This window comes from Dicentrarchus labrax, unplaced genomic scaffold (genome assembly GCF_905237075.1).
Source record: "Dicentrarchus labrax unplaced genomic scaffold, dlabrax2021, whole genome shotgun sequence".
Lineage (NCBI taxonomy): Eukaryota > Metazoa > Chordata > Actinopteri > Moronidae > Dicentrarchus > Dicentrarchus labrax.
The window spans coordinates 9,121,661-9,146,030 of record NW_026136719.1 but is presented as its reverse complement, the minus strand read 5'-3'; the positions used below and the strand labels follow the sequence as shown (position 1 = coordinate 9,146,030).

At 37.9% G+C, this 24,370-nt stretch overlaps 1 protein-coding gene across 7 annotated transcripts in view; it reads left to right on the top strand.

The window, feature by feature from the left end:
* The window catches only part of gramd2aa (GRAM domain containing 2Aa), a 30,840-nt gene extending 14,349 nt beyond the window's left edge, over positions 1 to 16,491 (top strand). For 4 of the 7 annotated variants that reach the window (XM_051378382.1, XM_051378384.1, XM_051378383.1 and 1 more), the window contains 10 exons: positions 2,815 to 2,872; positions 4,436 to 4,745; positions 5,875 to 5,978; positions 6,557 to 6,655; positions 9,383 to 9,454; positions 9,544 to 9,600; positions 11,047 to 11,224; positions 13,438 to 13,531; positions 14,522 to 14,626; positions 14,929 to 16,491. In XM_051378382.1, coding sequence (XP_051234342.1) covers positions 2,815 to 2,872; positions 4,436 to 4,745; positions 5,875 to 5,978; positions 6,557 to 6,655; positions 9,383 to 9,454; positions 9,544 to 9,600; positions 11,047 to 11,224; positions 13,438 to 13,531; positions 14,522 to 14,626; positions 14,929 to 14,932 — 1,081 coding nt within the window. In that variant the 3' untranslated portion in view covers positions 14,933 to 16,491. Of the gene's footprint in view, positions 1 to 2,814; positions 2,873 to 4,435; positions 4,746 to 5,874; positions 5,979 to 6,556; positions 6,656 to 9,382; positions 9,455 to 9,543; positions 9,601 to 11,046; positions 11,225 to 13,437; positions 13,532 to 14,521; positions 14,631 to 14,928 lie in introns of those variants that run through there. The other 3 variants (XM_051378386.1, XM_051378388.1, XM_051378387.1) reach the window with 2 other exon arrangements.
* The last annotated feature ends 7,879 nt before the right edge of the window (positions 16,492 to 24,370 follow it).

Sequence of the window (24,370 nt, the reverse complement as noted above, 5' to 3'; positions counted from 1 at the left end):
ATGACAGACGCCCCGGCGGTCAGAGTTTCTCCTCCACTGTCTTCCACCATGACAGGGAGAGTGACATGGAGAGAGGAGAAGAGTCAGGGAGAGTTGTGTGGAGGACAAAGGTCACACTATCTTCTTACCCAGAGGAGAGTCTGTGATCAGAGCAGGGACACACACAGTCCTGATGCTATAGAGGTAACAGCGAGGGGTATTTTAACATACTGGCACCTTGCTGTAAACTAGAAGAGGACACTGTTCAAGGAGAATACAAATGTGGTGCTGTTACATTATGATGAATCATAGGGCAGCCATGTTGAGAAAAGCATTTGCATTTAGTAATATTTTCAAAATAACTAGAGAGGATGAACATTTTTTTTTATGTTTTCCTTACTCTGCATTTGCATTCAAGTTTTTACAGACCTGTGCATACAGCTAGTCAGCTGATGACCCATGTCTAACGTTAAGTGACATATTTTCTTATTTAAAAAAAAGTGAGTTAAAGGAGATTTGGATTAATTTTTCAGAAGATTATTTCCAGTTTAGGGAACTTTTTATATAATTATCTGTCTGTATTATGTATTGTTTTAATAATTTTTAACAATCATACAGATTAATATTATTATTTATATACCGTAAAACTTCTAATAATAGCCCGGGTGTTTATTTGCTTAAACCACTGAACTCCCCCTGCCTTTATTTGGGACAGGCCTCTATTTGGGACAGGCGTTTAATTCCTTTAGCACAAAACTAAACTAAACTAAACTAAACTCTGACTGCTGCTTCTGTTGAGTTTTGTTCAGCAAATTTGACAACTAACATGATGATTATGAGGTTTTTTTCCGTCTCTCTTGTTTACCGTATTACCGGTAAGTCAGAATGAATTAACGTTAAACTTTGTTGTTGATCGTTTTCGTAAAATATTTTATACGATTGAATTGTGGAGAATCTCTAACTGATCTAATGATGTTCATTATGTACATATTGACATATTAAAACTCGCTCAAGCGGGCGACCTGGTGGGTTTTAAGAGGTTTTATACATCGAGATAACTTCTATAAAATTCAGACCAGGCCTCTATTGGAGACCTGCGTTTATTTGTCAAAACGTGTAGCCACACCAGGCTTTTAAAAGAGACCTGCGTCTATTAGGGACCCTGCTTTTATTGGAAGTTATCGTCCCTGATGCTCGGCTATTGTTCTATTAGACATTTTATTTACTTTACTTACATTTGTTCACAGAACTGAACCGAATGCTGAGCTATAAGCATACTGTGTGTATTTAGACCTTTTCTTTTCCAACGAGGTTCGACCGTATGTTAAACCCTTAGTTACTGTTGCTTAGCGACCTCAGTTGAGCTCTTTTCTGACAACAGGCAGATTTTCCATTTAACAGTTTAAATTTAAAAATAAATTCTTAGTAATTGTAAAAACAACGGGTCCTTGATTTCAGATAAAAGTTAACAAAAGCAGCTGTCTGATTTCTTCAAAGGAGAGAGAGAGAGAGAGAGAGAGAGAGAGAGAGAGAGAGAGAGAGAGAAAGGAAAAGGTCATGCTAAAGCTGGCAGAAAGGAAACATCTTCATCAGTTGATTTATGTGGAAATGAAGAAACATCTTTGTTCTTGTATTGCGGAGTAAAGCCAGGTTAACTTGTACTATACGCAGTGGTGGAAGGGGTACTGATATGTTTTACTAAACTAAATTAAAGTATGAATACTGTTACAATAATGTGTGTTTGGCTTCCTATCTCCTTCACATTGTTCCTGATACACTCTGTAGGGTTGAAGATATCAAGGCTGACATCCCCCCTCTTCATTTGATGCCTTTCACTGGTTGCACAGTATGAAAAATGTCTTCCACGGAGTGAGATAATCCATCACAGTAAACATGAAGCGGCAATTTAGTTTTGCCAGAGCTTCTGTTTTTTATTTTTTTTTCAGTATCTCCTTGAGCGGGAGTGTTTTTCATATCAGCACTGCGTCGCGTCGCTGTCAATCACCTAACAGCTGCATTCAGATAAAGATACCGGAAGAAAAGGGGGAAGTGTGTCAGAAAATAATCCCTCAAAACCATCAGGCCCTTTTATTGTTGCATACATGACATCTTCTTTAAAGCATCTAAACTGGAACAGCAGTTCATTTCAATGACATTTTCCTTAAAGGGGCTGATTATACTGTATTTTATCTGCTGAGTGGTTCTGTCTGCATTAGCAGTAGATACGAGTATCATGCTGTGACATCTGCTGCACCACTCTGACGATTCCTCCTGAGGCGAACTTGATGCCAGTGATGGATGTGTCTGTGTGTGTGTGTGTGTGTGTGTGTGTGTGTGTGTGTGTGTGTGTGTGTGTGTGTGTGTGTGTGTGTGTTTGTGTGTGTTGATGTATTCTGACTATAAAAAGAACAACATGGATAATCTCCTGGCACGGTCACTATTTGTGTTTGAACAACTCAATATTTATCTTTTGATTATGTTACTTTGCGACAGCCCTCGTCTCGCTGCAGTTATGCACACACTGATGATTAACTCGTCGTGTGGAAGCTTTGACCCAGCTGGGATTTTCATGCAATGTACACACACACACACACACACACAGTCAGGATGCACTCATTTTGCATACATGCACACAAGCTAACCACCATTTAGCGTGCTGGCCCGGATGAAGGCATTAATCTGCCTTCAGATGTGCTTGTTAGAATATATATTGGTCCACAGTATTACATTGAGAGGACTTGCAGATGCTATATTTTGCTTGCAGGAGCGTTTAAGAGGTAAACATACGTATAAAGAAGTGTTGTTTTAATTGGATTTGTTTTCCTTTCATCACAGGTTTCAGCTGATTGAAGACCTGTCCTATGAAGATGTGAAGAAATGTTACCGTGGCTCAGTGAGTTTCTTTTGATCCTAATTGTTTCTGTGTCTGTGACTATAGCAAGTCCAACCAGTTTTACACATTTTTTTTACCATAATGTTTCATCTTTGGTAAAATTGGCCCAGCTTTTCCTCTGAGGAGATTGTTCTCTCCCTTTTAAAACTTCAGTATTTAAATATATTTCAAACAGATCTGTGTCATGACAATAGGATGCAGAGTCTGATTGCAATCTGATGCATATTTTATTTATTTATATTTTGGGAATCATCTATGACGACATGCTAACAAGCCAGAAAAACTAACATGCTGCCAATATAAATTTATGCAAAATTATCACATTTTTGTGATATTTCTCCAGCTCGATACTACAACAAATGATAATATGTTAATTTATAAGTTCAGCAGTGCTATATAATCATTAATTACTATTATTTTTATTATCTTTAAAGACATATAGAAGAGATTTTGCATGATGAAACACTGAAAACTGAAAATAATAAAACAATCTAACTGATTTACATACATCCTAGCTTCCTTTGTCTTTTGAGGGTAATGTTAATTTCTTCTTATCCTCCTTTTAAACCAATAAAACACCTTATCCTCATATAATGTGGTTAAACTGTCATAATTGTGTACTTTGGAAATATACTTGTTAGTATAGTACTTGTTAAAATAGTCCCACCCAGTGTTTTTCAGCCTTTTTTGAGCCACATACCTATAAATCCAGCCAGCGAAGGATTTAAATTAAACATTTATTAACAGTCCTCGCTAACACTGGGCTTTCCCCCCAGTGGTGATTGAGCCCTCTGCATTACTGTAACATACTGTAAGCGCCATATTCCTGAGGACAGGAGCTGCTCCAGCTTGAGCTATTAATAGAAAGACAAAAACAGGAGCGGCAGACAAAGCAAACTGAGCCGATACGAGTGGAAGATAGACGAGATACAGGATAGGATAGGAGAAGAAAGGGCAATGATAGTCTGGTTGCAGAGATATTGAGAGCTGGAGGTGAGTTTGAGCTGTGAGGGAGGAGAGCCGGGAATGAATGAGACCTCTTGTGTGTTCACGGAGAGAGAAAGAATGTATGATTTGCTCTGAAAAGTGTGGATTTTTTAGTCTGACACTACAGAGAGGAGCAGAAACTGACAGATAGAGGGGGAGAGGGAAGGCAAAGGCAGAGAAAGTGTAAGAGTAGTGAGAGGGAGTACCTGTGTGTGTAAGTGTGTGCGAGAATGGGTGTTGTTGTTTTTTTTTACAGCTCAGAATGATGAAGGGCAGAGTGTGTGTATGTGTGTGAAGGAGGGAGAAGGAGAAGGGAGGGTGTCAGCTGGGTGCTGCAAAGTGTAGAGTCACTGGAGGTGTATTTGAGACAGAGAAAGAGAGCCTTGTAGTTTCTGAGACAGAGCTCAGTGGCTGTAAACTGAGGCTTTTGCTTGTTTGTGACTCTAGTAGTAGCCTATGTGTCCGTGGTGTACACATCAGAGCCAGGTGTGTGTTTGTGCATGTAGATTAGAAGTAGTGGCACGGAGGCAGCCCTCCGTCTCAGCCCCAGCGTACTGACTGGCGACAGGGGAACAGTGTGTGTCTTGCAGCAGCTTGCTCCAGGCCTTGGATGTGCGCGAGTGTGTTTGTGTGTACGGTGCCAACGTGCTGAGCCTGGTGCAGAGCTCGCGTCCTTTGAGGGAGAGGGTGGTGTCTGCGGCGAGCGGAGCCGGAGGTGGTGGAGTGGCCGGTGGTGCCGGTGGTGCTGGTACAGTGCAGGCAGGCCGGTCCGCCAAGGAGCTGCTCATGACTCTGCCCTGTCCCTCTGCACAGACTGTCAGCAAGTACAACTCGCAGTACCACAAACTGTTCCAGTGCGTGCCCAAGGATGAGATCCTCATGAAAGGTACTGTCCTTCTTTACCATTTGGGAAACTTTTTTTTTGGACTGTTTTCTACTGCAACATCTCTTTTATTTATCAATTTCTTAGTATTCTTGGACATGTCATGCTTCAGTTTCACTATAATTTGCCTGGGGGTTAGGTGGAAGAAGTAACTCTTCTTGTGAGCTGCTGTTAAACAGTAAAATTAGACTGATATTAGCCTTTTATTACATTTCAGATATTAGCTATAACTGTGATCTAGAGCTGAAATGATTAGTCGATTAATCACTTAATGAATCGACAGAAATAAGTCATCATGTCATTTATCAAGCAAAATCAATCAAAAATTCAAAAGTTTTAATTTTCCAGCTTTTCAGTTGTGGGGATTTACTGCTTTTCTGTTTTTATGTCACTATAAATTAAAACAATTTGTGCATATTAACCTTTTTTTTTTATATTATAAAGGCTAAATTAGTTACTTATAGTCAGCAAAATAATCAATATGTGTCATTAGTTGTGGATATAATGGAAGCTACATAAAAGAAGAAGATTTCTAGTATACAGGAGTTTTTAGTAACATTAAGGAAAGGAGGAGATGTCATGTTACAGTGTCTTTCAGTGTCATATGATGATCTAAATTCTGTTTAATAGACCCAGATTATAGTAAAATTGAGGTGGAAATAATGAAAACTATCTTATTATTTTCAGTAGCTGTTCAAAATCCCAGAAGTTATGAGCAGCTTTAATTTGCTGGTACTGCATATTCAACAATAGTATCTCTACTTGTATATCAAAAGCCCTACATATCAAATGCTAGTAATGCTACTGTATAGTTTCTTCTTGTATAGTCTATTCCTTTTCTTCTTTTTAGTCATTAGAAGTGGCCGTCTTGGCACCGCACAGCTCAGATTTCAGGATGACCAACTTCTCCTGCGCAGTATCAACCCCCTGTTTGCACAGTTCAACCTCGTTTTCCATAAACGTTCAGGCTATGTGCAACCTTATTCAAAGGAAACCAATGATGTGAAACTTGTTTTTTTCAGTTTTGCAGTCGGAGAATGTTTTTCTTTTGAAGAATGTTTTTCTTTATCCATTTTTGCTATTGTTGATTGAGGACGAGAAAAAAAAGTGTTTTTGTCTCTTCTGTCCTCAGTGTACTCCTGTGCTCTTCTCAGAGATATCCTTCTACAAGGCCGGCTCTACATTTCCAGAAACTGGCTGTGTTTCTATGCCAACCTCTTCGGCAAGGACATTAAGGTACAAATGACTGACAGACAGCTTAATGAACTCAAACTGACTGACAAACTTTAACCGAGTGACTCCCAGTGACAGTCTGACTAGCTGATTGAACAACTTGACAGATTATTTGACGGAAAGTCAGTCAAGATAACGGGCTGAGTTTGAGTGTGAGTCTTAATTCTCCCTCGTAGAAAATCTCTCTCTATATATATATACTGTATATATGTCTGCAAAAGTTATGTACCAAGAACAGGTAGACTTACTGAACCTTTAACCTTAACCAGTTATGTGATTTTCTCTTTGATGTTGTGCATTGTTCCTTTTCCTCCATTTCACTGAAACCAAACCTCTCCTGACATCTGAGTGACAATAAGCTACTTATTCAGGCTGCATTCCTCACATTCTGACTGAAACAGGATACGTTTTATGTCCGCTATGGATTTTCTCAAGGGGCTTTTCCTGAGTGTATTTCAGTGTCTGCTCTGCCACCATTTACTCAAATAAGTTTTTATCTTACCTATATTTGTCTCATTATCTTCCTTTTAAGAGTGTCTCCTTATGGATGTTATTTTTGTGCCTTGTTCCATCTCACATAGGTGGCTATTCCTGTCGTTTCTGTGAGGCTGGTGAAGAAGCACAAAACAGCGGGACTTGTTCCCAATGGCTTGGCTATCACCACAGACACCGGCCAGAGGGTAAACACTTCCATCACAGTGGCTGTGAATTAAAATACTTATGCTGATTAGAACAGCGTGGCTGTATCTTCCAGGAGAGGTGTGATGGAAAAAACAACACCATGCTATAGATAGAAGCAGAGTGGAGTCCCAGCTTAGTCGAGCGAGAGAGTGAAGGGTTTTTCCACAATTATGGCAATGTTCAGAAGGGCTCCTTATCTTTCTGTCACATCAGACTCAGCCTGTCATCGAGTGGCATTTTCAAAGACATAATGTACTTTTCAGCTTCTATTCTGGCCCCTACAGCCCATTAAAAACAACAAGCTTACATTAGAAAGTGGTGACATCTTTTACATGACAGGAGCGAGAAAGCAAATTAAGTCATTTGAATTGGTCATTTGAGGGCACTAATGACTAAACTAAGGGAATTAAATTTGTATATTGAGTGCACAAATGTGTAATTTAAGCCAGAGTTTGCAGCCATGTTAGTGTCTCTGTGACACTAACATTCACAGTATCACCAAAGTTATTTTAAAGACATCTCACTTAAAACTAAAAATGTCAACCTGATAGTGGCAGTAGAGCTAAAGTCAGGGGATTGATCCTGTGAGAGCCAAGCCATCTCATGACAATCTGTCCAGTAGTTGTTGATAGATAGATGATTCAATCTGGACCAACAGACCAACATTACCATCCATACAGCTAAGGAGTCAGCATGGTTGACCTACTGTGTCCGACAACCTCCGAGCCCTGTAGAAGCTTTTTTTATTTATTCAAACATAAGACTGGTTTTCATTTATCTTAAGTAGCATGGAAGCATTTTAGCTCAAACCCATAATGTTTACTTAGTTTGTCAAACACTAACAAGGACATATTTAACACATTGAAATATTAAAACTATTGGTGTAAAGAAGCAGAGGAAGTGAGATCCTTCTGTGTAACCCTGTTTTAACAAATCAGCTGCCAAACTGACCTAAATTAAAGGACAAACTGTGCACATTTCAGGCACATTTAGTTTGGTTTTCTGTCTATATGAAACTAAAAAAATATTTTAACTAGTTTTAAAGGTTTTGTAGTGGCTATATTTTTAATCTGGTCTGAGGAAATGTTGTCAAGTCATCTTTTTGCTTAATACAACGAAATATATATATATATATATACTACCACTAGAAACATTATATAAATATTCTGGACTCTGTCTCTACATGTATCTGTATAATGTATATTTATATATTCATGCAACTGTTGCTACAGCACACACCCAGAGGAGCCGTCTACTCAGAGCTATGGCAGTTGTCACAAGGTTCAGAAATATCACATGTTTTACTGCTCCTCAGACATTCATATACTTCACTATAATCTCATATACATACACCACAGTACATGTTATTGGACCATGTCAAGCGGACATCATTTATTCATAACAAAAATCATTAATTATTAATAAACTGGGCTGATTTATTGCCAGATAAATGCGAAAATAACAAGGGGAATTTCTGTACACTGTGAGCACTGAGGTCTGCTAGATGTGCATGAGATTACACTTAGATTTTTCAGATATGTGCAGAAAGTCTGAGCAGTTTTAATACAGTGTGGTGCCTGTCTTCACTTTCCAGTGGTCACATGCTTCCCCTCTCTTTCTCTGTTTACTGAGAAAGCTGTTAACTCAGGTACTCAAAGCCCAGTACAGCAGTGTAAATATTTATTTACATTCCAGTTGTGCAAAACACTATTATTACATTGGTCAGAATTGGAATATTTCTGTATTACCACCGTTGTCGAACCATGTGAGACATATGGATCAGTCTCACACTGCACAAGGGCCAATATCTTGTCTGCATGATTGTGTAATATGCATTACATAACCGCATTACTTAAAGCGCAGACACACGGCTCTATACAGTACAACTATACTGCTAAACATTTTCTTTATGAGGTAAAAAGTTCACAGCTCGTGTGCGTAACAGCAGACAATTTCAGGCTCTGTTTATACTTTTTCTTCCCATTCACCAACAGACTGTCAACAGAGATAGAACAGGACTGTTCATAAACTGACATGGACAAAAAGTAGACACACAATAATACAGTGTTTCAAATGCTCATAAATAAATTCAAAAGTTGAAATCAGTGATATTTATCCGGGTCAGGGATATTTGAGTAAGCTGTCATTCATAGTTTTTCATAAAAGAATAAACTAGAACAAAATGTGATTAGAAAAATATCCTCTTTGTGCCGCAGATTAAAGCTTTTGAATCCCTCAAGTGCTGTTCGCTCCATTTGTACTCTTCCGCAGTAATGTTAATGTATTATTATATGTTTTGTATGGCTGCAAACACAACTGTATACTAACATCACAAGCAGAGAGTTATAATAATGCAAGTCTGGCACTGATGATCTCAAATGCTGATATTTCAGATAAAGTGACCAAAGGTCCAGTTATGTGTCTGTGATATTTTCAAAATAGAAAATCTTCTTGGTCTGCTTCTTTATTCAGTTTCCCCCCACAGGGCTCGTCAAAGTTTAATATCGTCTCACATCTAACCTAATTTTAGTGATAAATGAAAAGTATATAGCTTATCCATGTGCAATAGAAGCTTCTTTAATATCTGTATATGCATTAAAGAGAATCACTAAATGGTCTCAGATTATATGTTATAAACATTTTATGTTTGTGGGTAAATTCAGAATAGTTTCCAGACACAATGATTCTTTTTTAAATCACTGTTTTCTCTCTTTTTATTTCCTCAGTATGTATTTGTATCTCTGCTATCAAGAGACAGTGTATATGACGTCCTCCGCAGGATCTGCACACACCTACAGGTCAGAGGATCCACACATACTATTCACTCAGTTTATTTTCTGTGTGGTCTGAATGTCTATTAACCAGGTGATTTTCCTTCCCTCTCCAGGTCAATGGGAAGAGTCTGAGCTTGAAGCAGTTCATGGAGGAGCCGACCTTATCGCTGGTCAGTGACAGCTTGTCTTTCACAGAATAAACCATCATAAAATCATTAAAATTGTAAAGATCAAAGTGGGTGGAGCTTCAGTATCTGGTAATTCACAGGCATTAAAATGACTTTAATGTTTCCTGGTCATGTTTCATGTCGGCCTAAAGGCAACTGACAATTCTCGCTGACAACTACCCCTGACCTGAAGGCTGACTTACCTTCTTACACAGACAGGATCAATAGATCATTCTGTTGCAGCTGCAGCCTTGCAGTGAATTATCCCCGAGTCTGCAAGATGCTATCAAAGAGCTCTGTGAAGTCACCTTGTGTGTGTGCGCTATAGCTCACTCTGCGACAGAACAGCTTTTACATTAAGGAATAATTAAATTCTATTAACATGCGTGTCCTTGATCATCAGAGAACAGGGTGTTTGTTCATGTTGCCAGCATATTCCATAGAGGGTTTCATAGTGCTCATCTCAAACACACAAAATGTTAAGATGTATGATTTATATTTACAGTTTGGTATCATATTAAGACATAAATACATAAATAAATCCACCGATCTAAAATATTTGTGTACCTTTCTGAACAGCTCACTTTGTAGCTTAAATAGGGCTTAACAGATGAATTAATATATGGGTATCATTTACTAATAAGTCTCCCTTTACAAAGAGTTTCTAAGTCATAACTAATAGCTTTATTAATGGTTATTAAATCATTTAGGATAATAAATGATTTATGATTTATGATTTATAGGCCATTAACAAGAGCAACTTTTGAGCTGCCAGGTTTTTTTTGATCTTTGAGCAGTTACCCAGCCCAAAATAAATTAAATTATTTACAACTTATGAACCTTTATAATTTCATTTATTTGTGGATTAACAACATTTATAAATAGAAAGTATAAACAAGCTCAAAAGTTCTTCACGCGAATGTTCATAACTGATCCATAAAGCATTCCTAGATCAATAATAGTTAGTATTTCTGGAGCGTTCTACTTCAAACCCTTTCATAGAGGCTGACTTACTGTATTAGAATGGGATAATAGATGAAAGTGCTGATTTATCACCAAAGTTAATCAATGTGGCTCAGTTCTGTGGACCATCAAGGCCAACTATATGAATGACCACTGATCATGTGGTTGTGTTGATATAGCTCAATGGTTCCCAGTTTCAGCGAGGGGTCACAAGATGATTAAATGAGAAAGTTTTATTTATTTCTGACTTTTTCAAATTTTTGCCTTTTTCCTCTCACAAAATAAGGATACTTTCACATTTTCCAGCCTAAATTAAGGGGATATTACTTTTTGGTTGAGCTGCTTGCAATGTGTGTAGTGTTAGGTTACATTTAGACATCACAAGCAATCAAAATCAAGATATATATATATATATAAAAAGACTCCTTTAGTTGCAGTTGGACCATCGTCTTTCAAATACATTCTCCGCTTTCCTCTGTGTTGCAGGACGAGTTCCCGGCTCCAGACGAGTTCCCAGTGGTTGACGAATTCCCATCAGTGTTAAAGTGGAGAAGGAAACCCTCAGTTGTGTCTGTGTCCTCCTCCCTTCCTGACCTCCTGGGGAACTCTACCAGCAGCCTGAGCCCCACAGACACACCTTTCAAATCAGAACAGCTGCTGGAAGGTGATAAAACTCTCCATACAATGACAGTGCAGTGGCACTATATATAACGAAGTCCAAGGCCTTTATTCAAGGCCACACACTTTCAGTTTCTTGTTAGAACTTAATGGCTGGAGGTTGTGGCTTCCTTATCAGTGTCTAATATACATAAATCACTGGTTACTACTGTCTGTAGAAGTAAATCAGTGCGCCTCAAAAGTAGTCGTTTTTGCTTGTAGTGTACTGAAAGTCTGTGGTGTCGTAATAGTACAAATACAGATATTATGACAAAAATCCTACATTGTGTGATAAGAAGTTGTCAGTTGTTACTTCTTGATATTTTAGTTTTAATCAATGTCAGGGTTCTGCAGGACTTCATTAAAAAGAAGAGAAATCTGCTCTCTCTTCATCTGATCAGAAAGTCCCTGTGAGCATTTTTGTTTTGCATATTTTGAGCACGAAATAATAGTGTCTCAACACAGTTTAAAAAAAACAAGACAATTACCAAAGATGATAACAATGTAAAAAACATAAAACTGAAAATTCATCAAATAACTTCTTTATTGCCTATTAACAGTTAAGACTGGAAATGAGCAACAAAACCGAGATACCAATCACACAATCCAAATACAGGAAACAGAAAATAAGACGGCTTTCGGTTTGAACTTAAAAATCTCAACATTGTTTGCCTCTCTGGTTGATTGAGGTTAAGTATTCCACTGCAGTGGAGCTGCTCTGTGACCTATAGATTGCTTATTAATCCTCAGTATGAGGAGAGCCATCATTGTGTTGTCTAAGTGTGTGTCGGGGAATAAAAGTTGAAGTAGGATGTGCATGATGACTTTTATTGGTAATAAGTAACAGTTTGTAGTCTGACCTAGATAAAATAGGTGAACTGAGGACAGAATCTTCAAAATGTCACTTAAATTATTGGACAACAGTGTGAATGTTTGTTTGTCGTCAAATCATATTTATACTGTGAGACATGGATAGAGACTTAAGTTGCCCGGATGCATACGTTTGTGTGTTTGTGTTAAAGTGTTTCATTTGCTTTGGAGTTTGTGTGTGAGAAAGAGAGAACTAAAGACAGAGAGCAGTTGCTTTTGGATGGCAACATCTCTCTTATGCAACGACACATTAAGCTCCAAATGGAGATTAAATCATGTGGGGGCTTGTATTAAAAAGCTTTGGGGCGGATGCAGATTAAGTAGAGATTATCACAAACAATGTCTGTTGTCAAAGTCGTCTGAGGACAGTTTAACGGCTATATGCTGTCAGGCTTTAGATCATTTCTAAACACTAGCCTACATTAATGTTTTCTCCATTATATGTTGGATATTTGATTAGTGTGAGCTTTTGTTTACATTATCACCACAGCTCACATGTGGAGTGGAAAGCTGGGAAGTAATGTAATTAAATAAGTGTGCCACCTAAATAGCATAACCTGAGTAATACAACCTGTATTATAGTTGTTTTACATGACACACATATTGGACCTGTGCAATAAGAAACCATGCACACGAAGCCAGTTAGCATACGATAATAATAGAGATATAATAATAGTCAGCTCATGGTTTTGTATTAGACAATATAGTTTTCAATGTTTACAGTATTTCTAATGAATAATGAATGAATGCAGCAGTAAAAACAACATAAGGTTCACAGAATTGCACAATATAAATGTAGTTGTACCCCCCTCCACACTGCACACACAGATAATATAATAAACAAATATTGAAATATATCCAATTAGAAGAGGTTTTCTGACTGTCTTAGAATTGTTTTTCTTAGGTTTTAGGAGCCGTAGAAACATATAAAATAATATAAAATTCAGAAATGTGAATGTCCTGATCATCTCTGACAGTTCACAGTCTTAATATTGGTAATTTATATAGCTTAATTGCACCGTCTGGCATTTCATAAAATATAGTAGTATAAACAAAAGCTAGCACCCTTTGGAGGGCATAATTGATACGATTTACTTAATATATTGATTCATTACCAAGCTCCAAAGGGAATATTGTCACACCATTAACTGTGTGAGGGCGCTGAATGCAGTCAGATACACAAACAGGTGGACCAGAGCTATGAAAAGTGAAACATGCAGTACTGTCAAGCCAAGTACTGTTAAGGATTTTATGTTATAGCGTGTGTGTGTGTGTGTGTGTGTGTGTGTGTGTGTGTGTGTGTGTGTGTGTGTGTGTGTGTGTGTGTGTGTGTGTGTGTGTGTGTTACAGAGCGAGCTCTACAAACAGACAGAGGTCTTTTATCAGAGCCAGTGGCAGAGCTGGGCCAGATGGAGTACCAGCTGCTCAAGTTCTTTACCCTGCTGTGAGTATACAGAGGGACACACAGACACCAACAACACCACCTTCACCACCTTCAACTCCTTCAACAGCTGACTCACAGCTACACACACACACTGTGAGCATTAACATGGAGATATAAATAGTGGGCGATTCAAACAGCCATCTGAACACACAGGATCAGAGCTGTGTCAAAACACTTTTTGCTCAGAGAAGTTGTCTCCCTTTAAGACTTAATTTTTTTACTTTATTTTGAAGAGTCATTGCACGTCATGCTCTCCTTGCTCCACATGATCATAGCAAGGTGGCACAGTGACCATGGAGATTGTCCTTCACCCAGAGGGCATGACGCCGCTCTGCTTAACTGTCCTTGAGAGAGCAATGAATCCTTATCTGTTCCCGAGGGTTCGTCCTATGTCTGACAGAGACCTGTAGAGGAAAAGAGACAACAAGAAACAAATTTGACTCTGACATATCACAGATTATAATCCATGAAACAATGAAAACTCTATATATACATTTATGCTTGAAAGAGAATACCCAATGCCAAACGTGCATGTATATTTTCTAACGAAGAAGCAAATTAAGATGTAAATAAATGCATTATTTGGTCTCAAATATATTATATATTATCATTGTGTAGTAATAAAGTGCAGACTGCAATGAATAAAAAAGATGGTAGATTACCACAAGAGAGAGTTCAAAAAACCATATTCAAACTCTGAAATCCTAAATAATTACTTGGTACATGTAATATCATAACAGTAACATAGTTAAACTTGCAAAAACACCCCCTAACAACAGATTTAAACTGGTTCAAGGACAGTGTTGCTTTCAAATGCTGACAGAAAGTTAAACATCGCCTCCAAGTGTTCATTAAAAGGCATTACAGCTCTCTTCTTCCACATCACCAGAGGATTCTAGTCTCTAATATCATAATAACGCTCGTAAAACGTAGTAATAATTAATAATTTGTACTCCTGTAACTCATCTGTGTCTCCTCCTCATTCGCCAGTATTATTCTCCTCATCCTGTCATCGTGCTACTTGGCCTTTCGTGTGTGCAGTCTGGAGCAGCAGCTGTCCTTCCTAAGTAACCCAAACCTGCCCCTGAGAGAGAGGTAACACCGCATCAGCTACATCAGCAGTACTTTATGAGATGTGAAACAGATGATTTATTTTTAACTGGAACAAAAAACTCATTCATATACTACAAATAAAGGACATACAATGTTTAAGTTTACAAAATAGAAATACAAAAGTGTGAGACAGCTGTCAATGAATTGAATTAGAGGAGTTTTGTTAATTATATTGCATTGATATATCGTTGTATTTCATGATATGTATAGTTCAGGGTCAGTACAGAGATTTATGCTATTAATTTACCCTCAATTTAATCCTGGCTGCTTTCTTTCTCGTCCAGGTAACCACTGCTCTCTGCTGTAACCCACCGGCTCGGCTGCTGTTCACTCTTCTCATGCTTTTGAGTCGACGATGCCCCCCCTCCTGCACAGATCCAGGACCAGCTCGAGAGCCCCAGGAAAGATCAACAGGCCACAAAACATGAAGGAGTAACATCAACCCGAGTCCAGGCATCTTACAGACCTTCTCTCCGTGGAGTTCCTACATAGTGATCACTTCCAGACTATGCAAACAGACAATTTATTCCTGATTTTGAAGTAGGTTTTACTGTAGATTATGATTGTCTACCATGGCCTATCCCTCTCATAGACAGTTCATCATTAACCTCATGACTCTGCAGTTTAAAAAAGCTCTTTACCTTAAAATGTGTGTAGGCACTGATAAAGTTTAGGAGTAGTGATGGAGGGAGGTGTTGTGGGACGGAAATGTAAGAGATAATTCAACACATTAATTACTTGAAAAGACTGATAGTAAAGATATTTGAGGTCTGACATATTCTGACCCCAAGAGGACTGAACCAAACGTTTTCTGGTGAGATCTTGCCATAGCCCTCAGTAGGAAGCCAAAAACGTAGCCGTGACAATGCACTTTTTAAAATATGTTCACATTATTTCAAATGTATGTAACTGTTTAAGAGTTTAAATCTATTTTGTGCTTGATGATAGGTACTCAGTTGCTGTTTTTGAAGGTATTTATGTAAGGAATTAATGTTATGACCACAGGACACTTGACTGAATGAATGAGTCATTTAACTGTTAACGGACCGGAGAGATAACACTACTTGTGGGTGTTAACTATAATGTGAATGAGATGGTTAGATGGCATAACTAATCTTGCTGTGTGAACGGGGATACCTAGGGTGTTTTCTTTTGTACATTTCAAATGGAGTCACCAAAGACTTAAAAATGACACAGTGAGGTTCATGTTATCACATCTTTGTCTGAAGATATTTTACTGATTTGGCAGACGTGGGTGAAATGTAGTTTGTGAAATCCCGATGAATTAAACTGACAATGAAATGTAGCTAAACAAAAAGGGGTTTTGCGGCTTTTAATTAATTTTTCGGTCATTATGGGTGCCAAGACTTTACTATCCAATGTTCCAGCCAGTCGTATTGGCTCTATATACAGGACCACCATGAAAAGCCTTGACTCAAACAGCACAGCAAATTTTAGTAACCTCTATAACTCATGATAAATTATAAAACTGGGACACGCTGTTGGCAGAAGCACTTAATGCTTAATACATTACATATGGAGTGTTGGCTGTAAACCAGCGGAATTGGTTTTCTTCCACATGTTTCAGTTTAGATGTAATAACTTGTCACTGTTTTCATGGGTTAAAAATGTGTATTTTCTAAAAAGTCAAATGTTCAGAAGCTACAAAAACCGACCCTGACTCGTCAAAGAATACATGAACATAAATACATGTTTGACGTCATCTGAGGGGCTCTGAAAAGGCTCCATAATGTTTTCTAAACCCACAGAGAAACCATGTGATGGTTGTCATACTGTCAGTGTATGACATGCAGTGCTTTTACTAATAAACTAAATAGTACATCTGAGTAAGATTGTGATAATTGTTGACATTTGACCCTCAGGTTGGACACTTTCCCATTTTCAAAAGAATATATTCACAATAAAAAGTCAAAGAAAAAGAGAGAAAAAGACATTCTGAAACTAAGTTCATGGATCTAATTTGCAGGATCAATCTCTTTGCCCTGACAGATGCAATCGGAGTTTAAAAGGACATCTGCAGCCCAGATTGGTTGAATGATGGTAAACAGAGTTAGCCTCCACTGTTTCCACACTACAGTACATACAAAATCATACTGCCGTGTTTTTTAATGGTAATATTATTTATAACCCAGCAAATATAAATAGGAACAGCTGGAACAATTCATAACTCCTTAAAATACAGTTTCCCCTTTTTATTTCCACTTATTAAGACATTTTTTTAAATAATTGACCTACACTGAAACTTTACTCTGGATCAGGTTGTTCCAGCTCTTCACTGAAGTTATGTGAATATTCAAACCTAAAACTATTTGGCACTTCATCATTGGTAGACAAATTTGTATACAAATTTCCAACCACATTAGCATGATTTATTTAGAAACTTTGGCATTTTCTCTACAATTTGAAATAAAGTTTTGGTTAAAGGAGGTTGAAGATGTTCTGTTCCACAGTCCTGTGTAAGTAGAAAGCAGTTTATTTATGTATTATTTATTTTATTTAGCCAGTGTGTGTAACAATATGCTGGAAAATAAAAACTTTTCTTTCAACAATCGAAGAATCAGTTGAAATGTGACAAAAAAGAAAAATAGTGTTACATTATTAATTGTATTAATTTCAAAAAGTCTAAATACTCGGGGCGCCCCATGTACTCAGGCTAAGTCCTGACCGCAGTGGCTGAATTTCAACCCTTGACCCCACTTTCATGTCACTCTACAGCTGTTTCTATCAAATAAAAAGACAATAAAAAGCCCAAAAAATAGTAAAAGAAAAAGAAAGACTGAATACGTAACGTAACGAATAACGTTTTATCAATTTGGATTAAAAAAAAATGTGTCACACCAAACTTAAAAGCTCAAAAGTTTCTAATCATTGTAGGATTTCAATCAGGGTAAAAGAAAACCTTCTTGGGATATGGAATTGAATTGAATTGAATTGAATTGAATTGAATTGAATTGAATTGACTGTGTGCCACTGAACTCATCCTAGAAACTACACTGACATCTAGTGAACATACAGCACAGAGCACCACACTCCCAAATACACTCACTAAGATGACCTACATCCAACCAGGATATAACCAGCATGGATTACACAGGTTTGGTTTTGCAGGAAAATAACATATTCTTGTCTATTCTAGTTTACAATTAATATTCATTATGTTCAGTATGTTCAGACAAAGAACCTGTTTGCCACTTCAAAGGCTGGACCACCTGGATACTATGATAACCTCAGTGATTGACAGGTGGCATAGTTCCCGCAGTGAAAAGGGGGTGGAGGCAGAAAGGAAGACATCTGGTTCGGGGGGTCAAGCGATCGTGCCCTCATGTCCGAGGAATCTGTTAGGAATCCGACACCACAGATCCTCAACAAACCTGCTGACAATCGAAACCTGTACTGGAGATATAAAGGTAAATAAGTGATTTAGTTTGTGTTCTGCAAAATTTCTACATTAAGCTTGAACCATAAATATATATGAAAAATCACTGAAATTTCCAACAAACTTGGGAGCTTAAATAAGTTCTATTAAAATAAAACAAATCAAGAAAACTCCAGACCAGTGTTTGAAGAGGCATATTTGAATGTGAACCTGCAGCCATAACCAGAGACAAAGTATACAGTACTTGAGAGTAATCATACAGTAAACTCCACTTCAAGATAAAATGTAACTTAAGGAATGTAAAGTAAAATGAAGTGGATATGAAACCTTTAAAGATTTGGTTCATTACAATAGTTCCACTAGTGCTCGCGATGAAAGATTGTGATTTGTTCACTTTAACTACATTTGACACTAACATTCATTATTCAAATGGAGATTTTATCTCTGGAGGATGTTTATAAGAATCAGACCTAAAGTTTGTTATGAGAAAGATTTTTAAAAAAAAGACTGCGTTACATATACTACTGTTGATATGTACCATGAACCATGTAACTACTTTTCTATGAGTCACTTAAAAGCTTGTTTAATATCATCATGAAATTGTCGATAATCCATTCATATCTTATTTATATTTACTTCCATACTTAGAGTTTTTCACTGGTTATGAAACAGTCTCAGTTTAAAATTGAGGCCTCAATATGACCAAGATAAGCTCATCAGATGGTCAGCGAGAAGATTGGCTATTTCTTTGTTATTCTTATTATTATGTTATGCCTGCCACCGGGTCGGATTGAGTCAGATTCCCCTTGAAATCAATTAAACAAAGCGGTGGAAACACTACCACGTTGGTCATATGTAGGACTTTTATTGTAATAGAGTATTTTTTTGAGTGCAGTCTTGTTACTTTTACTTTCTTCCACCACTGATGCATCACATTTTTTAAAAAACTATGTAGCTCTTTGTAACCAAGCATGTAATAAAAGTGTCCTAGTTTCTTACATTATAAGCTCATGCAGCTCGTAGTTTATCGGTCTCAGCTGAGCAGAAAGCCTTTCAGAGACCTTAAGGAGCACAGAGGGTAGAGGCCAACTACTGTAACACTGCGTTAGTGTGAGTGTGGAGCCAGTTTTAGCTGTAGAGTAATGGGGGCAGGTTGAAGCAGATGGCCAGACAAGCTGCAGCCTCATCCATACCTCCAGGGAGCCATATTGTCTGTCCTGGAATGTTCTCCAGATGACCTTTGACCCGCGCGGTGTGAAGGAGAATGCTGACTGTAACTTCACGGTAATGGTCTGCGTTACACACAGTAAAATCATCACACTCCAGTCAAATAAACTGGAGGCTTTCCAAGAGCGCATTACCTCAGCGGTGCATTAAATGTGTCCACGTCTGCACATGAGCACAATCCGAGTGCGCTACAGTTAATTTATGAAGTGAGTGGTGCCGTGTTTCACTGAAATACACTGTGCAAATAGTTCTTCCTATCCGAGGGGATTTAGGAACCAAATATCAAGAGCGGATATCATTACAAATGCTGTATATCTTTTGGAAATATTCTACACTGATACACCAAATAAAATGATAGCTTTGCTCTTTACATTTTTCTATAAAAAGTATATAAAGTCTTCTTTAATATCCCATAACATGAATTAAGCATTATGTGAAATTGTGTAATATGAGCAGGTATTTGCAATGCTAACTCTGTGAAAAAAGCAGTTAAATGGGGTGTATTTTTCTTATTTCCTTGGAAAGTAGAAGATATGACATCATTCTAGGATTCAATTGAGTTTGATTGGACAAAAATATAGTCAGCTACCTCCAGATCTCAATGGCATTTCATGTATCCCCTGCCAGTGGACCTCAAAGGACCAGAATGTAATGCAACCACATGTTAAACTGTGTTTTGATTAACGGAGGTTGGCTGTGACCACGGACACACCCAAGTGTTCACAAACAAGTTGGATGATTTCACTATATTTATACGTCCATATGCCCACCATTGACTGAGAGCAACAAGTTCACACCCATTCTCTGGAGAGCTGTTGAAAGTCATTCTGGGACTAATGGGGAACGCCAAAACAATAAAATATTTCAGCACAAAATAACTCCCTGAATGCACTAAATCATACAAATGCATGCTATATAGACTATTAAAGTATATAAGGGAGAATTTATCCTTAAAGGAATGATTACTCTATAGTGTAAGTTTCATACTCACTGTTTCATGGGCTGAACTGCAGCCCCTCATGTGGAAGAAAAACAACCATGAAGATCTGAATCTTCACGGATGGATTAACTGTCGTCTGTATGATCTTTACCATGGAATTAAATTTACTGTACCTTTTCATTTTCCTCTTCACTTATCTTTCCCTCTGTCTTTTTCATGTCTCCCTCTTTCTCTCTGTGTAAGCAGCATCTGCATTTCATCAGCTCTTTGGATTTTCTTTACTTTTTCCTTCCAGCAATAACTAATTCAACCCAGCAAGTCCACCGCTGAAAGATCTGCGGTCCCTCATAACTCAGCGTGTATACACTTTCCACAGAATCAGTGGCTTTGGTTACAAGTGTCCACCAAGTGACACAGGACGCAGTATGTTTATAGAAGACACGTGTGGTGAAGCTTAAAATTTTTTTTTTTCATTTTCTCGTTCTTGACGAAAGTTAGATGAGAGGACTGATGCAAATTTAATGATCGCAAATTAAGGGCCATGGCCAGCAGCTTAGCACGAATACTAAAACAGGGGGAGACAGTTGGCACTAACAGGATATAATGTGTTAATTACTGAGGTTTAGAGGAGGATATTGTTACCTTTGGACCGTATAGGGCTGTTAGATTATCAGATTTACACTACAAGATTATTGTTGCCAAAAGAATTCATGATAAAGATATAGGGGAAAAAATTATAATCGTAATAATGCTATCAGTCAAATTGCTCTTTAACCTTTATTGTGTGTTTTGTCTCCTGTCTCTTGGTGAATGAATTACTCTCAACTGTAACACTGGCAACCAGCGATAATGTGCATTACCGCCACCTATTGTGTTTGTGTTTGAACCACAAAGCGGGGATGGGAAGAAACGGGAATGATTCAAGAGGCGCTGGATTATTTGTACGCTATTATCATGTGTGTATTATCAACACAATATTTAGTAGTTTTTGTCAAAATCAGTGTACGACAACACCCCTAATTTGGACAAAGCTAGGCTAGCTGTTTCCCCCTCTTTCCAGTATTTATGCTAAGCTAAGCTAGCCAGCTGCCGACTGTAGTCTTACATTTACCGTACATCTTTATTTATGCTGGATCAAATCTTCTCATCTAATTCTTGGAAAGAAAGCTTATAAACATATCCCCCCCCCCAGAAAAAAAAAAAAAAAGTCAAACTCTTGCTTTAAAATATCTGTCAGGGTTTAATGTTCACTGGTGACTAAACTAATTAATTCTTTCCCTGATGTTAATATCACACTGGGACTGATTATTTATGTCTGTTATTTATACAGTGCTCTAGATGAGTTATTGCTCCAATTCTCTGGTTGCCAATAGTGGCCGATAAAAGTCAGACATCTGATTTTAGGATTTTTGGTTGATGCTGGAGCCTTTGGTTTCTTGTTCTCTGCTGTTGGATGTAATAGTTATAATTTCCTTACTGTTTTCTGCAGGGATAGAACATGAAATGAGAGCTCATACAATGACTGACCTACATAACAAATCCAGTCTACCACCTGATCCAAGGAAGTGAGATGGACAAGCCTGTCTGGCACTTTCTCTGGTACAGTTTGTTAACATGGAGCACAATGGAGAGACTTATCTCAGGGGAATCATGCTGCAAATGCGATGGAGCATCTAGTTCTTGCCTTGTCTTTCCATTTTCTGATGTGATGCTGTGATATGGATTTGACCTACTTTACATCTCCTAAACAAGAAAGACGTGTCACTGTGCAGCACACACCTGCACACAGGATGTCTCGGTTTGGGCCTCTCGATAAGATGCTGCTTGTTTTAATCAAACTGATTCTCACGCATGCTGCTGTAAATGAAGCTAAAATGGTTCCAAGTTGTAGTAGTTGGTTGCAGATGTGTTGTGACAGGACATGATGTAATGTACATGAACCAAAACTCTCAAAACAGATTTTACTTTCAGAGGTCAGAGACAGTTCTGAGCTCACGTTATGGAGCTGTATGGTTTGTGTATGTGTGCATTCGTGTATGTACTCCGGGCCAGAGGGCTTCAAACTGACGAGTAAATATGAACCACCTGGAGATGCTGGAGGGGAAACCTTGGCTCCTGCTCCTGAAATCAATTACACACGGCACTGATGAAGAACAGCGTGAGTGAGTTCTCTAATGGAGCTCTGTGTGTGCGTTTGTTTATGTCTATGGATAAAGGTAAATGTCTGGTCATAAATCAAAGCCAAACATATACTTTATGGATGTTTTTAATGCAGATAAAGCTCAAAACTGTTATAGCAAACAAAGTCAAAGTCAGATTAAAGCTTTTAGACATTATCCTTTCATAGCTGTGTTCACTAGCAAGGACCACGCCACAACAATATGAGACATATTTGGATGTTGAGGACAGATGAGTTGTGAGGAAGAGGATGAACGTGTAAGGAGGAAGTCGTCCGTTTATGATGATCTTGAATGGGAAGCTAGGGTGTGTATTAACAGGTACTAATTTAATGATCTTTTATGGCCACATTTATGTTTAGTAATCGGCTTAAGTTGAATGAAAAAAGACTGATATTGATTTCTAATCCCACCTTTAGATATTTCTATTCAATGTTTTACAAATGTGACACGATAATCTAATGTTTTGGGGTCTTCTTTTGGGGACTTTTTGTGTTTGTGATTGCTTTTGATTAAATCAGCATATTTCTGCCACCCCTTAAATATTTCTGCCAGGTCAGAACTTGATGCTATTTCTTTCAAGTCTCAAATTAAGTCATGATTTTACTGTGTCAGGTATCAAGTCTCACAGCAGTAAAGTTTCCATAGCTGTTAAAATCCTATCTAGAATTAATGTTGCACCTTGTTTATTCCTATAACAATAGCTAACCTGACAGCTATTAAATATGTCTTTATACTAAAAACGTTTGGTTGAACTATTGTTTCTGGAATCTCACTGTTTTCTAAATTTGATTCACCATCATCAAAATTGTTCACAATTGCTTCCAGTAAATACTTAAAGGGCCAACCTATTAAACGTGTATTAAGCTCACTGCATTGCTGTGCACCTACATGCAGAGTGAGTGGCAGGAGAGACAAAGGGGCCTGAAACCTGGTTCCTGATGGTTAGGAATGACCTTCTTTGTGAGTGATTATCAGTAAGCCCCTCTGTTAATTTACAGCAGAACAACCACCAGCACTAAGAGGCTTTGTTTTACGCCCCAGAAATCTGTGTGTTATTTGCCAAAAGAGCAAAGAGCAGGGTACAGGATTTTGTAGGATTTAAGTTTTATCCATCTCAGTTTAGGTTATCCAGCACATAACAAAGTGCGTAATATTCCTTCAAATACACAGTAGGTTTAGAGTCCTGAGATGACAATAAACAGTATGTGAGGTTCTGTGTCCTTGTAAGCACTCATGAAGTGGACTTGGTAAATTGGCTATTTAGAAGCAAATCTGTCTAAATGAATGTGCCTTTCCCTGGGCTCTTTGTCTCACTAACGCCGTGTGCAGCCTGGGTGGTGAATGCCCCAGCTTTGTGGCATTTTATTGGGACAATAGTAAACCCTGATGGCTCGTCTGACTGATTACTCCGGGTGAAATATGCCTGTGGGATGTAGATGTGCACAGGATGCCAGAGGAAGGAGAGCAGATGTTGGAAACAGTCCAAGCAGAGTGAATTTAAGAGCAGTACAGGGCAGTCAGCCAGATCAGGAGGTTGTGTCCTTCTTTCCTGCCACACAATTACTGATGAGTATTCCTGATATTGAATATTTTCCAGGTAGTCAGATTTTAAAAAACACCCCTTTTTTATAAATGTTTTATTTCTATTGCCAGAAATGGAATATAATATTTTTCATGGATGATCACCTGAAAATAAGAATTGTGTTTTTGTTACCTTAGAATGAGACATTACAATCAAATGATTGTAATCTGCAACTTCAACCCTAGATGCCACTAAATGCCACACACTGGGCCTTTAAATAATCATATCTTATCCTTTAATAACAGGATGCTTTCAGGAAGCCAATACAGGAAAAATATAAAATTAACATTTATATAAATTGTGAGTAATCTTGACTTTTAACCACATAAGATTTTGCCTTCTAGGCAGGCAGATACATAATACGAGAGAGGACAATAATGTTTTATTCATTCACACTCAC